Here is a 12104-nt window from a genome sequence, read left to right as displayed (position 1 = left end):
ATTGGCACGGAGTTGAGTGGTCCGATGCAGTCTCCAGCTGAGGTAAACCATCTCAACCGACACTCATACACCGCTAATGGGAAGCAGACACACAATTTGTCCTGAGTATGCCTTTGCGCACCCACACTCCTCTCCTCATTCTCACATCCCTCCATCTATCCACGCTCTGGCTGAGATAGCAAACCTGACACTGATGCCCTGTAGTCCATTAGCACTCTCAGAGAGCCACGTCGGAGTCTGCTCTATTGCTCCCTTCACATTTTCCTCCACTCACCTTATCTTCCTGACAGACTCTTACACTCCTTATCTGACTCTCTCTGTCTTTCTGCCTCTCTGTCTCTTAACCTTCCTCCTTTCCTCCTGGATGATGTCTGAGCTGGAACAAGACATGCTCCTTGAGTTCAACTTGTCAGTTTGGGTCCATATGGAGGAGAACTCATGTCAAATTCAGATAACATTAATGTAATGGGGCTGCCGAAAAATCTCCTTAAGGCCATAACACACCAATCCGATTATCGGCCGTTGCCAAGTCTTGTGAAGTCAGTGACTCAAGTCTGTTCAGTGTGTTCCGTGCTGTGGTCAGCTGGAGGAGCCATTTGCCTTCATTTGGGCTAATGTGATATGTTGAATTAGGTGGCGGGCAATCAGACTCAATGACCAATATGATTGGTGGAATGCTAACCCAGAATTCCCATCCGATTTGTTGCATGTTGCATGGCCTATTTCTCGCTGCAAGTGTTTTATAACATATAATATTTTCATGAAAAAATATGAGATCAAATTCCAAATGAGCCGCCATGATGGTCTGGCTGTGAAATTCCAGAGAAGCCAGACCCACGTAACACGTTCTTCCAATCAGCTGCCAGTAATTTTTGGGGCGACAATACAGATTAGCTCAACCTGCTGTTATGGAAACAAATTATGTCTTGCGCACACGCAGAATGTACGCGCAAGTCAAGATCGCTTTGATGTGTTCTAAGGCACTTTTTTGAGCAACTCTGAGAGACTGTTCAGTCCAACTTCCTTTTCTGCCGACGGTCGGCTGTCGGGTTGGTGTGTGAGAACCTTTAGACACAACAGCTGCACAGATATCCCTCCTCCAGCCTGTCTCCTCTAACGTAACGTCGGACACACCTGTTATCACTGATATGATGGCCAAACAGTTGCCTTTTCCCACAGTGTGAACTCTCTACCTCCAACATTTACTCCCTGTCTAGTCTATATCCACAACCCTCCAATTGCTCTGTTGCCACCGGAATTCTTCTGCATGTCCTTCTTTTTGGCCGGATGTCTGTTGACTTACATTTTCTTTGTGATGGAATTTTAAACTCTGGTGGATTTATGAGGACTATGGTTAACTGCTCCTTAGATCTCTGCAGGACAAATCGAGACGGCTAGACTATCTGTCCAATCTTAGTTTTCTGTTGCGAGACTAAAACAATCTTTAAATGTACACATGTTCCACTATAACAAGCTCTTCCCGAGGCTATTTTGCATCATCACCGTGGCTCTGTCCGGCAATTAGCACTGCCCATGATGACTGTAATGGGTTTAAAGACATGCCAATAAACCAGAGCACGTTTCTTTCCCATCCTGGAATGCTGTGTGGACCAGCCAGACCCTCTTTTGACAAACCACTTTGAGAAACAATGAATACACTATCAAAAAAAGTGACCGACAAAGCAACTTATCAACTTATTGTTTTTGCAAAAACTCAAATTTTGCAGTGCTCTATGAGAATACTACTATACTATAAATGTATTAGGGTTGCAACAAGTGAGTATTCAATTATTAATTATTCTATTAAATATTTGTTAACAAGTTGATCTGCGGTCCACATATGTGTTAAAGCAACTGAATATAAACTCACAATACACAAGACGTTTTGTTCACAATATTCACCATATAAATGAGGTCAATGGCACTGCAGTAACCTGATCCCACCACTGACAGACAAATGATAATGAATGATAGCTGTCTCAGTAAACAAGTGGAGAGGTGCCCTTGACCCGCTGTCTCCTCAATTCCAGTCCGGGCTACTCGCAGATTGCTCCCACACTTTGGTCACATCTGGAGAGCACGGCCCGTTGGCCTTTACACAGACAATCCAATCCTTCAGGTATTTACTCAATAAACTCTCCAACCTTACCCAACACTTTCACCAGACAAGACTGCAGCCTTATACGTCTATTGTTTTAGCAAAGTTGTTTTCTCGTTTGTCTTAAACAAGCCTTGAAGCCTCCAAAAGGATTTACTTCAGGATTTCCTGAGAGCAGACAAGACAGCAGACATCAGGGGAAATAAGCACAATGCTGTGATTACATCCCGCCTCTCCTCTTTGGAAAACATAATTTGAACCCGATTTGGTTTGTGAAGAGTGACAGGTAGGAGCTGCTATGGCAACCAAACCAAAGCAGTGTCATATAAAGCTCTTTAGAGAAAGCTCTGCAAGCATGTGAGCGCATGCATGCACACAAACAATGCAGACATAACACATGGACTTGACATGAACATTACGACTCTTTCTCTGTCACTTTGAATCTTGAGAGATAAAAGTAAGAAAGTAAAAGCCATTGCTCGCTCTCTAACTCTGGCTTTAACCACAAATGTTGTCCTCTTCCCCCCCCTCATCCCCCTCATGCTCCTCGTCTGCAGGTGGTGAGGTTAATCACAGCCTGCATAATAATCTGCCTCTAATAATGATTAAAATCACACCTTTAGAAATATGGGCTCTGTAAAGTGCTCTGAAGCCAGAAATAAAACAATTACAATGAGTCCATTAATCACTTAAACTACACCAGCAAATCAAGTTCCTCAAACATGACAAATCGGTCTGATGTACCACTGTGGCTTTTGCCTATTGTCTGCCACATTTCAATCTAAAAACACTGGCTGCAGCAGGAAACCAAGAGACACAAACACCCACCAAGTTGTGTACACACACACACACACACGCGCGCGCGCACGCACGCACGCACGCACGCACGCACGCACGCACGCACAAACACACGTGTGGCTGTCTTTCACCTCCTGCTGAGTGTTGCTCCCCTTTACACGGCAGACAGAACTGTAAGTGCTATTTATCAAACCTGCCAAAGCATCCCCTATGAAACAGTCACTATCATTTACAAAAAGAAGAACATAAAACATAAAACTATCAACATGAATGTTTTCAAAGTAACTGGCCTGATCAACATTGTTAGGGGAATGAGGGTAGTTGGAGCACCTTCAAGGCATGGACATTAAACTCTGTATTCACTAGAATTTTCATTCAAAAATTTCTAGTCCTTTGATCAAAAGTTTAAGGTGCAACTCCGCGTACATGATAAGGACTAGGTCCAGCAGTTCAGTTAGATCCATGCTATCAGCAAGTTCAAAATTTAGTTATGCAAGATAATAATAGCAAATAAAATCTAATGATTGTAGTCCAGAAACCTGATGAAACATTCAGCAGTTTAAATTGGTGTATTTTTAGATTCTGCATCAATGTCAGATGTAATCAGCAACTACGGCAAAGTGTTTTATTCTCCAGTTGAAATGATGAACCCGCTTGTTCTCTGTAACAACACTGACTCATGCTCATGGATACTGTAGTAGTATTATTTCTGATAAACAAAGTTGAAACAATTTAAATTGACAGCCATACTTTATGATAAACGGTATGATGTGACCTTTATTTTGGTACATTATCCAGATGTACTACAGTGTAGAGGAACATTGATGTTGTTATTAAATTAAAAAAAAGTTGAAATGCAAACAGTGAAATATGTGAATGTAGAGAAGTTAAGGAGTTACAACTGTTACAACAGTTACAACAGTTAACCTCATGTTGTCTTTTGGCAGCTCCCATTATTACATTACAGTATGCCATTTTTACTACACTCTTAAAAAAGGTTAAAGTTTCAGCTCCAGTCCTGAACCAAACGTCAAACTACCTTGAGCATTAAAAATATACAGCCATTGTGCTTCACAGCATCTCACCGAAGAAGACAAGCTTTTCCTGAGGAGGCTAGATGAGTGGATCTGCTTCGCAGTACAAATAATTAAATCTATGATTAAAATGCCTAAAGACTGGAATAATAAATAGCAGAGTAATTACGGTTTCATTTGGATGTTGTGCATTTTTATCACCACAGGCGGAGATTCCAGCATTAATAAGTGCTTAGGCAAGGGCTCTGCTTGTCAGCTCTGAGGAAACATTCAAATTGCAGCAAACTGTTTTCAATCTAGAGCTTTTCAACGGGAGCAGTGATTTGTAAGTGTATTTCTCTCTGTGACAACATTACAGGGTAGGGAGCCAGCAATTTATTGAGTGAAAATTACTCAAAAGAGCTATACAATATTGACACATTTTTTCCTTTCAAGCCTGCAATCGTAGTTAGCACTGCACTTACTTCACGCTAGGCTAGCTTGTATGCAGAACTTTTCTGTGCATATATATACCCACTCCACCTTTTTGTATTCCCCTGCCTTCTCACCGTTGTGCCTTCATCTCAAGGAAGGTCTGGACACTTTAGAGAGCCTGCCGCCTTTTGAGTGTAATAAAACAGTGTTCTCCTGCGGTGGGCGGCCTATGAGGTGCTCTCCTCTCTTACCTCACACTGCCAACCTCTCATCAACAAGCAAATAGAGAGGGGGTGAGTGTAGAGTAAAGGCAGAGAAGGAGGACGACGAGGCAGAGGGAGATAAAAAAAAGAGAAGGAAACAGACAGAAAGGACACTATATTTAGCACTGGAGCTGTCACCTTCTGTTTTTCTCTCCTGAATAATCATAGTTTGACAGCATGTATCCTGCAAAGCAGAGGTTGCTGGGATGCACTACCCCCCTCCCCTCTTCGTCCCCCACCAGCAGCATCTCTAGAGAGAAAGTAGCAAGTATTGTAATAATTGCAGCAGGCTCGCGTGCCACAGACACTACACATCACTCTTTGGAAAAATTTTCAGTGCCCTGACATTTTCTAATAGAGATAATAGGGAAGCGAGGCAGCATTGGACTACTTTGCCAACAGGTACAATGTTGCATAATGTGACGCATACCAAGAGAGCAAACTGCATCAAGTACTGTATGCATGAGCAGCAACGTGACCAAAAGACTGCCATCCATAATTTCTAAGAATCCGAATGAATGTAGGAGAGGGACAGTAAAAGACTGTGACAATCTTGTTACCCTCATATACCGCGGATGATTATCTGCTGGGAAAGAAGTAAACAAGCACAGCTGGTAGGATGTGAATTAGTTAATGCTGAGTGTGAGTGGTTTGAATGGAGCAAAATGGACTTAAACAAGGCCTAAAAGCTTGTTTGCATTTGTGGAAAAACTATCAAACCAGTGTTGCTGTTGGTATCTGCTTGTTTCTCAGAAATAAACATTGAAAGCAATGTTGCTTCTGCACGTTATTTATTTCCTAAAACTTTAACTTGTTACACTACTTTTCTTTCATGGCCCCAACATTGCTTGTTGTTGTTAGTTGTCTCTTTATTTTTCAAACTCCTGAACATTAAAAAAAAAAATTAACACATTAACAAAAACAAAATTCTCATTTAAACCATTATGTGTGAGATAAATCCACAAACAATATGTCTCTTTTCTACTCTGTTGACCACTTCTATATTCTACATTATATTATATGATATTATACATTAAAATATTCATTAGGCATAGCAAAACCATGAGCCCTTAAGACTGTGAATAATTATTATTATCATTGCATATTAAAAATAAATGAATCATTACATTGAGGCAATCTGCTAAGGATATTCCACTGTGCAATGCATGTTGCATAATGTTAAACATCTCTGATGATGCATGCAATATAATGCACTGTAATGTGTAATGTGAGTAATGAATGACATTACTTTTGTAGCTAAAAAGCAGGAGGGTTTCTGGGTTATGAGAATAAACAAATCCTAATGCAGCTGCAACCTTATGTAGCCAATTACAGTAGCTGGTTACACACACCTTTGTTTGAAGGAGACAGATCAAGGCAATTAGGAGATGGGTGTCTAAATGACTTAAGGTGATTTTGTATGTTTCTTTTTCTACAGCTGTGGGATTGTTGCAGGCGAAGAACTTTTCTGTCATGTTTGTCTGAACACCACTGGCCAGACTAAAGATCAATCCAGGGTAGCCAGGGGTCAGATGGTTGCAGACAGGTTAGCTTTGGATAAGCCAAGTCTCAGCATCCAATTGATTGCTGAGACTTGGTTGAAGCAAAGCCTGGCTGAGGCACTTTGCTCTGTCTCCAGTGTCACAATTATAAATATAATACGGAGTGAGGAGGCTTGGCAAGGTACAAGGAAAAACATTGCTTTGGTATCCACAATCTGAAGAAAGGTGTAATATCTCATGATAAGACAAAGGTGATTATGACTAAAATACGTTCTCTTTCACCAGTGAAGGCAAAATGACACCAGCAGTACAGACCATCAACATAGAGACACGTCACGTGGATGTAACTTGAGGAAGACAAAGGGCATTTCTCATGTACTATATACACACATAAATCTGCCTATAGAACATAATATATGGAAGATGAAGTCTATTGTTGTATGAATCAAGCTGTAAAGTTCAAACTCAGTAGCAGCTCCTAATTATTCAGAGAGGCGGAGGACATCTCGCAATTTCTGATCTTAACCCTGAAAGCAGTCGGGGGAGATGTGCCGATAGTGAAGTCTTTGTTCAGGCGCAAGAATCATCGATGCATTACGTGGGACAAAAAGACTGCCGGAGAAAGTGCAGAGGAAGGAGTAACCTTAAGATTGTCCCTGAAAATTACAGCACTGCCTGGCTTTGTCTGTCTTTCTTCCGAGAGCTAACCTTGCACCCAGGTGTTCCACAAGGACCAAAGAGGCCAAAGAAAAACAAAGTTAAACACTTTCAAATGGGCCAGAGGATTAGCGTAACAAGCTATTACTTGTTAATATGGTGCCATTCTCCCACAGTTTGAGGGCAGTTAACCTCTGGTGTGACTGGCTTCTGTTTGCAGGGTCACAACCTCGCAAAGCTCCACGCACTAAAATAGCATGTGATTATAGACCTTGTTTAAAAGTAAATATAGGAGTTCCCAGCAGCTGATCTAAGCCAGCCTCGTTCAGTCTTTTATGAGAGATAGTACACCTGTGACCTCTTGTTTATGTGATATAATCCATACATCTAACAACTAGGTTATTTGCTAATGTTATTTACATGACCTCAACTACACTTTTGAATTAATCAAATAATTTATTTTAAAAACTTACAGGAGCAAAATACAGCATGCTGTTCAATTGTACTTTTTTGGAAAAGAAATGTTTAATTTCAGTGATTCATTGCAGCCCTGTGTTGTGTTGTGTGTGTTTGTGTGTGTGTGTGTGTGTGTGTGTGTGTGTGTGTGTGTGTGTGTGTGTGTGTGTGTCTCAGATTGGTGATCTATCCTACGTGCTTTGAATGGACATTCCTAGGGTCTTAGTGTCTGTTTGCTTCCTTGGTCCTTATCACAGTTATTAACTCAGCTTGCACAACATACACTCAATAGCTACTTTGGAAACCTCTGATCAAATAATCAGCATAGGTTGCTTAAGGTATACCTTAGTTTTAAGTAATCTGATGGTAATGTGGTGGTATCTTGTATTTATTTTTTATTTTGGGATGCTTCGGACATGGAGCTTAAATGTTGAACAAGAATTAACATACTACAAGTTCATCAAATTCACCAGAATATTCCATTTTGTTTCTTGAACAAAGAAATGATTAAATAATTCATATTAATAGAAAAAGAAGTGTGCAGGATTTTCTTCAGGAATTAAACTTAAGATGCTATGTCACTGTGATGATACATGTGATCTGGTTTGTTCAGATCCTTAAGCTTTCAGTTATGCAGACTTCCAGGAAAACTATACAAACAGTAAGAAATAGACACAACTGAAACGTAGTGATTAATAAAAGTGCATGGAGAATGGAAATTCAAGGCAAGTGTTTATAGCAGATGGTCACACTGAAAAGCAGAAATAATACTGTATACTCTATATTTCATACAAAATATTATCAATTTTGTTAAGATATGTGTGTTTATCTTATGCATGTGTATAACCCGTTGGCTGTTGCTTTGACAGAGTGCAACAATTTGAAAAGCAAAGACAAAGTCTTTTGGATTGCAGCCAAAATCAGCAACATCGTCTCCACCAACAATATGAAATGTAAATAATCAGTGGGAAGTGATACTGTGTAACCTTTGTGGATAAACATGTGAAGATAGGTCACAGACAGAAGCAAACTCAACAACAGTGGGGGGGGGGAAACGGTTCTATCAGCTGCTACAGTTACTACAAACAATAATACTACATGTGTGGCTCATCTCCTTGTTTTGTTTTATAATAAAAATGGAAATTCCATTTAAAAATCAGCTTGGATGATGTTATCAGAAGGAGCTTATTACAACAGATCTGTATGCCAACACTAAACGTATATCATGAAACCTAAAGCCAATTATTTAGTTAAGTACACTGGCATATAAAAAATGAAGAAAAACACATTACGGAGCTATTCCCAGCAGTACGGTGCAAAACCAATACAATTAGGGAATGAACAGCTAAGGGGGCATTTCCAGTCTCCAGCTATCTGACGTTGCTCTGTGAAGCATAAAGTATCTTCCAAAACTAATTAAAAACAAAAATGGAAGTCAATTAAAAGAAGTAGAAAATAAATGAACTCCAGTTCATCAGCGGAGGGTGAAATCCAACTTGATTAGAGACAGAGAAATAGACATGGGATGGTGAGAGAGGTAAGCAAAATATCTGAAAAAAGGGATAAACTGGGAAAGGGTAAATCTTTATTTACAAAGCCCTTTAATTCAAAGCTTTAAATAGTATTGCAAAAGAGCAACAAACGTATTAAAGCAAATAAGTCACGTCTTAAAATTTAGAAAAATGAATGATCATAGATGTTGAAAGAAAAATAAAACAGGATTTTCCACAACTCCACAATTCAATGCCATGATTAGCAGAGAAACCATCAGTTCCCATTTAGTGTTGAAACTGGACACAGAGTCCAGATCTGAAATGTGGTGACCTCATGACAGATACTTATCAAAGTCTTCTTCAGAGGCAGAGGTCCTATAAAACCTTAAGAGCTTTACATGGACATGATGGCTAAGCCGGTGCTGGAATGACAAAGCACAAGAGACTGCACCGCTGAGACCTATTTTAACAGGACAGTTCAACACACACAGGGTCTCATGTGGCACTGGCAAACATTCATAACATGCTGGATCTGCGCCCTGAGTGTGTGCCCGGCCAAGTGTTAAATCTGACTTGATTTAAGAAGGGAGCTGAGGTCGCACAAAGGCCTGTTTGGGGAACTAATGGCAGCCAGGCGGTTAAATGAAGACATATTCTTTGGTCCTGAATAGTCAGGATAATCAGCAGCACATCTCCTCATCCCTCTCATCACGCCTCTCTCACACCGACACACAATCAAACTCTCTGTTAGGCAGTAAAGGAATACACAGGCCTGCCAAGCTCTGAATTCAGCTAGTGCCAATAGTTTACCCACAACAAAACCAAGACCTAAAAGACTGATGACAGAAGCGACCAGAAGCGGTGATGTAAATGTGTGTAGAAAAACACAGAACTTAACAGTGGGTCACAGACACAGCAAGTATTCTGAGTGTCTTACCTTTGAAGGACAGGAAGATCCTGGGAGCAGAGAGGGGCTCATTGGAGGCGGGCAGCGCCCCAGATGATAAGGCCAGCAGGGCCAGTAGCCAGCACAGTTTGTCCCACAACATTGTCCCTCTGTTTGTTAACAGAGGAGAAGGAGAGTCCAGGAGCTGAGGGACAGAGAAGGATGAGCGTCAGACAATAAGCCTGCACTCCCATTTCACAAACCAACTGCAGCAACCAATTCTCAGTCACTGAGCTGCATAGTGTAGTCTTTTTGGTCCTGAATTCATGCACTGACAACACAGAACATCAAGCAGAGGATAAGACACATCTGTCATGTAGCCTTCCACATATGGCCTTTTATGTACAGCCTTCTATGTCTGAGGTGCATTGGCTGTTGGTCTTATTAAGGACACTTAAAATCTTGCCCAGGTAATTTTAATAGGATGTGCAATATTGACCAAGTAACTTAACCCAAAACCACAAAACCTGAGGGTTGACAGAGTCTGGAAAGAAACTCTGCTGGTTCAGCACAGATGAATCTCTCATTGTAATGTTCCTTTCCTAACCGCCCACATTTATTCTAGCGTGCGTTTGCTTCTGTGTGCTGTGAGGGCAACAGTGTGAACGGACGTCTCCTTTCAGCTGGGAGAGCCAGAAGGAGCCCGCACCTCGCCACTCAATGCCGATCCTCACTTTAATACATACGGAAACAAAACGTGTGAATGCGGAAAAAGCATGGTCAAGAAATAGTATCACTATAACACATTAAGAGCTTAATTTCACCAGCACTAGCCCACAGGGAGTTGGTCGTTAAGCCTGGCGAGCAATATCACAAAGCGCATCAACATGCTGTTTCTAGCCACAAAGGGAGCTGAAGTTAATAATATCCACCACAAAAGGATCTGAAGACGCTCCAAGTTATCAGCGTGCGTACAAAAAAAACAAAACGTGTGGGCACGTACAAGGAATTGATTGTGACTGTGTGTTTTGGAGACAATAAAACAATTATAGCGAGCGTGTTTTGCTGTAATTATCCATGCATGGCACTGATCTACTCGTAGACGTGGATCTGAGTCTGAGGTCGAACTGTCAGTTAAGGGTATAAGATCAAGTTCCACACTGAGCCCTGAAAGCGCAACTCCAAAGCAGACCGTAAACGAAAATAAAGCGTGACTGGGCTTTGAGTTATGAGGATATGAACATGAACCTCGTGTCATTTATAACAGGATTTTATAATTGTAAAACGTAGCGCTGAGGACCAGTTACATAAACTTGATCACTGAATATCAGATTATAAAGATACAATACCACAAAAAAAACTTTCAACACACACACACACACACACACACACACACACACACACGCACACACACACACACACACACAGCACTTTGCTCTAGCGTAATTCATAATTTTGAATTTGGTATTTGTTTGAGTAGAACTAGTACTACTCATGCTGCTCATTTAAAACTACCTCCCACGCGCCAGAGAAGACACACCAAACATGATAACGGCAACTTGACATAGCACAAACTTAAAATACTCTAAGCCTATTCCAAATATTTAGGACAAAATTATTTGACAAAACTTTTAAAATAAATACATACACATACATATATATATATATATATATATATATATGTATATTTTCATTAGAGCCCTCATCTTGCTCGACTCCACCAAATGCCTTCCAACAGATTTATAAGCACATTTGTATCAATACAAATAACGGATTCGACTTGCAAAACAACAACACTTGTATTATAACCTACCTTCTAGTGCCTTCCAGTAAATATAGTGATAAAGCTGGTCAACATTTAAAACCATCCAGCCCAGATCCTTTGAGCTCTTCTATCCCCGCACGCAGCAGTCTCAGTGTATCCGCCGCAGATCCTGCACGATTATCCCCAGAGCCAAACAAAAGCTTAGATTTAAATTAACTTGACGCGGCCGCCTTAACTTAAAGTGATCTCTAAATCGCACCAACAGATTCTTTTTTTTTTTCCACAAAAGGAGGTTAGAAACAAAGAGTTGTTCCTGGAGAAGGGTGGCAGAGAGGAGCGCAGCGACGCTCAAGTGTGTGAGTGCAGGAAAGCGTCTTCTGCAGGTGGATACACTCACTGAGGTCTCCCGGCAGTGGACACACCCATGGGGGAGGAAACCTACCTTAGCATCCCTGCGCTCCGCCCCGCCCCAACATTTAGCACCAAACAATGCTGCCCTGCATTTTCACACACTCAAGCAAGGCTGCAGGTAAACTGGTAAATGATTAAGAACACACTACAGGCTACATGGGGTAAAGGGCAGGAGGAGATGTCACCTTCCCTTCAACATTAGGGGGGGTTGTCCAAAATGTTCTGCTAAAATCCATCCCTTAAAAAAAAGAAAAGATTTATTTCTACCTCTGTCAGTCTGACTGTGTGTGTGTGTTTGTCTGTCTGCAGAATTACAGTAAAACTACT

General features: G+C 41.0%; 1 protein-coding gene across 4 annotated transcripts in view; it reads right to left on the bottom strand.

The window, feature by feature from the left end:
* Window positions 1-11855, bottom strand: part of sema3fa (sema domain, immunoglobulin domain (Ig), short basic domain, secreted, (semaphorin) 3Fa) — a 50306-nt gene extending 38451 nt beyond the window's left edge. For 2 of the 4 annotated variants that reach the window (XM_034868802.1, XM_034868804.1), the window contains exons 1-2: window positions 11415-11850; window positions 9653-9806 (exon numbers count right to left, since the gene is read on the bottom strand). In XM_034868802.1, coding sequence (XP_034724693.1) covers window positions 9653-9764 — 112 coding nt within the window. In that variant the 5' untranslated portion in view covers window positions 9765-9806; window positions 11415-11850. Of the gene's footprint in view, window positions 1-9652; window positions 9807-11414 lie in introns of all 4 variants that reach the window. The other 2 variants (XM_034868803.1, XM_034868801.1) reach the window with 2 other exon arrangements.
* Window positions 11856-12104: the final 249 nt, after the last annotated feature.

This window comes from Etheostoma cragini, chromosome 4 (assembly GCF_013103735.1).
Source record: "Etheostoma cragini isolate CJK2018 chromosome 4, CSU_Ecrag_1.0, whole genome shotgun sequence".
Taxonomy (NCBI): Eukaryota; Metazoa; Chordata; class Actinopteri; order Perciformes; family Percidae; genus Etheostoma; species Etheostoma cragini.
The sequence above is the reverse complement of the archived record's forward strand: the minus strand, read 5'-3'. Positions and strand labels throughout refer to the sequence as shown.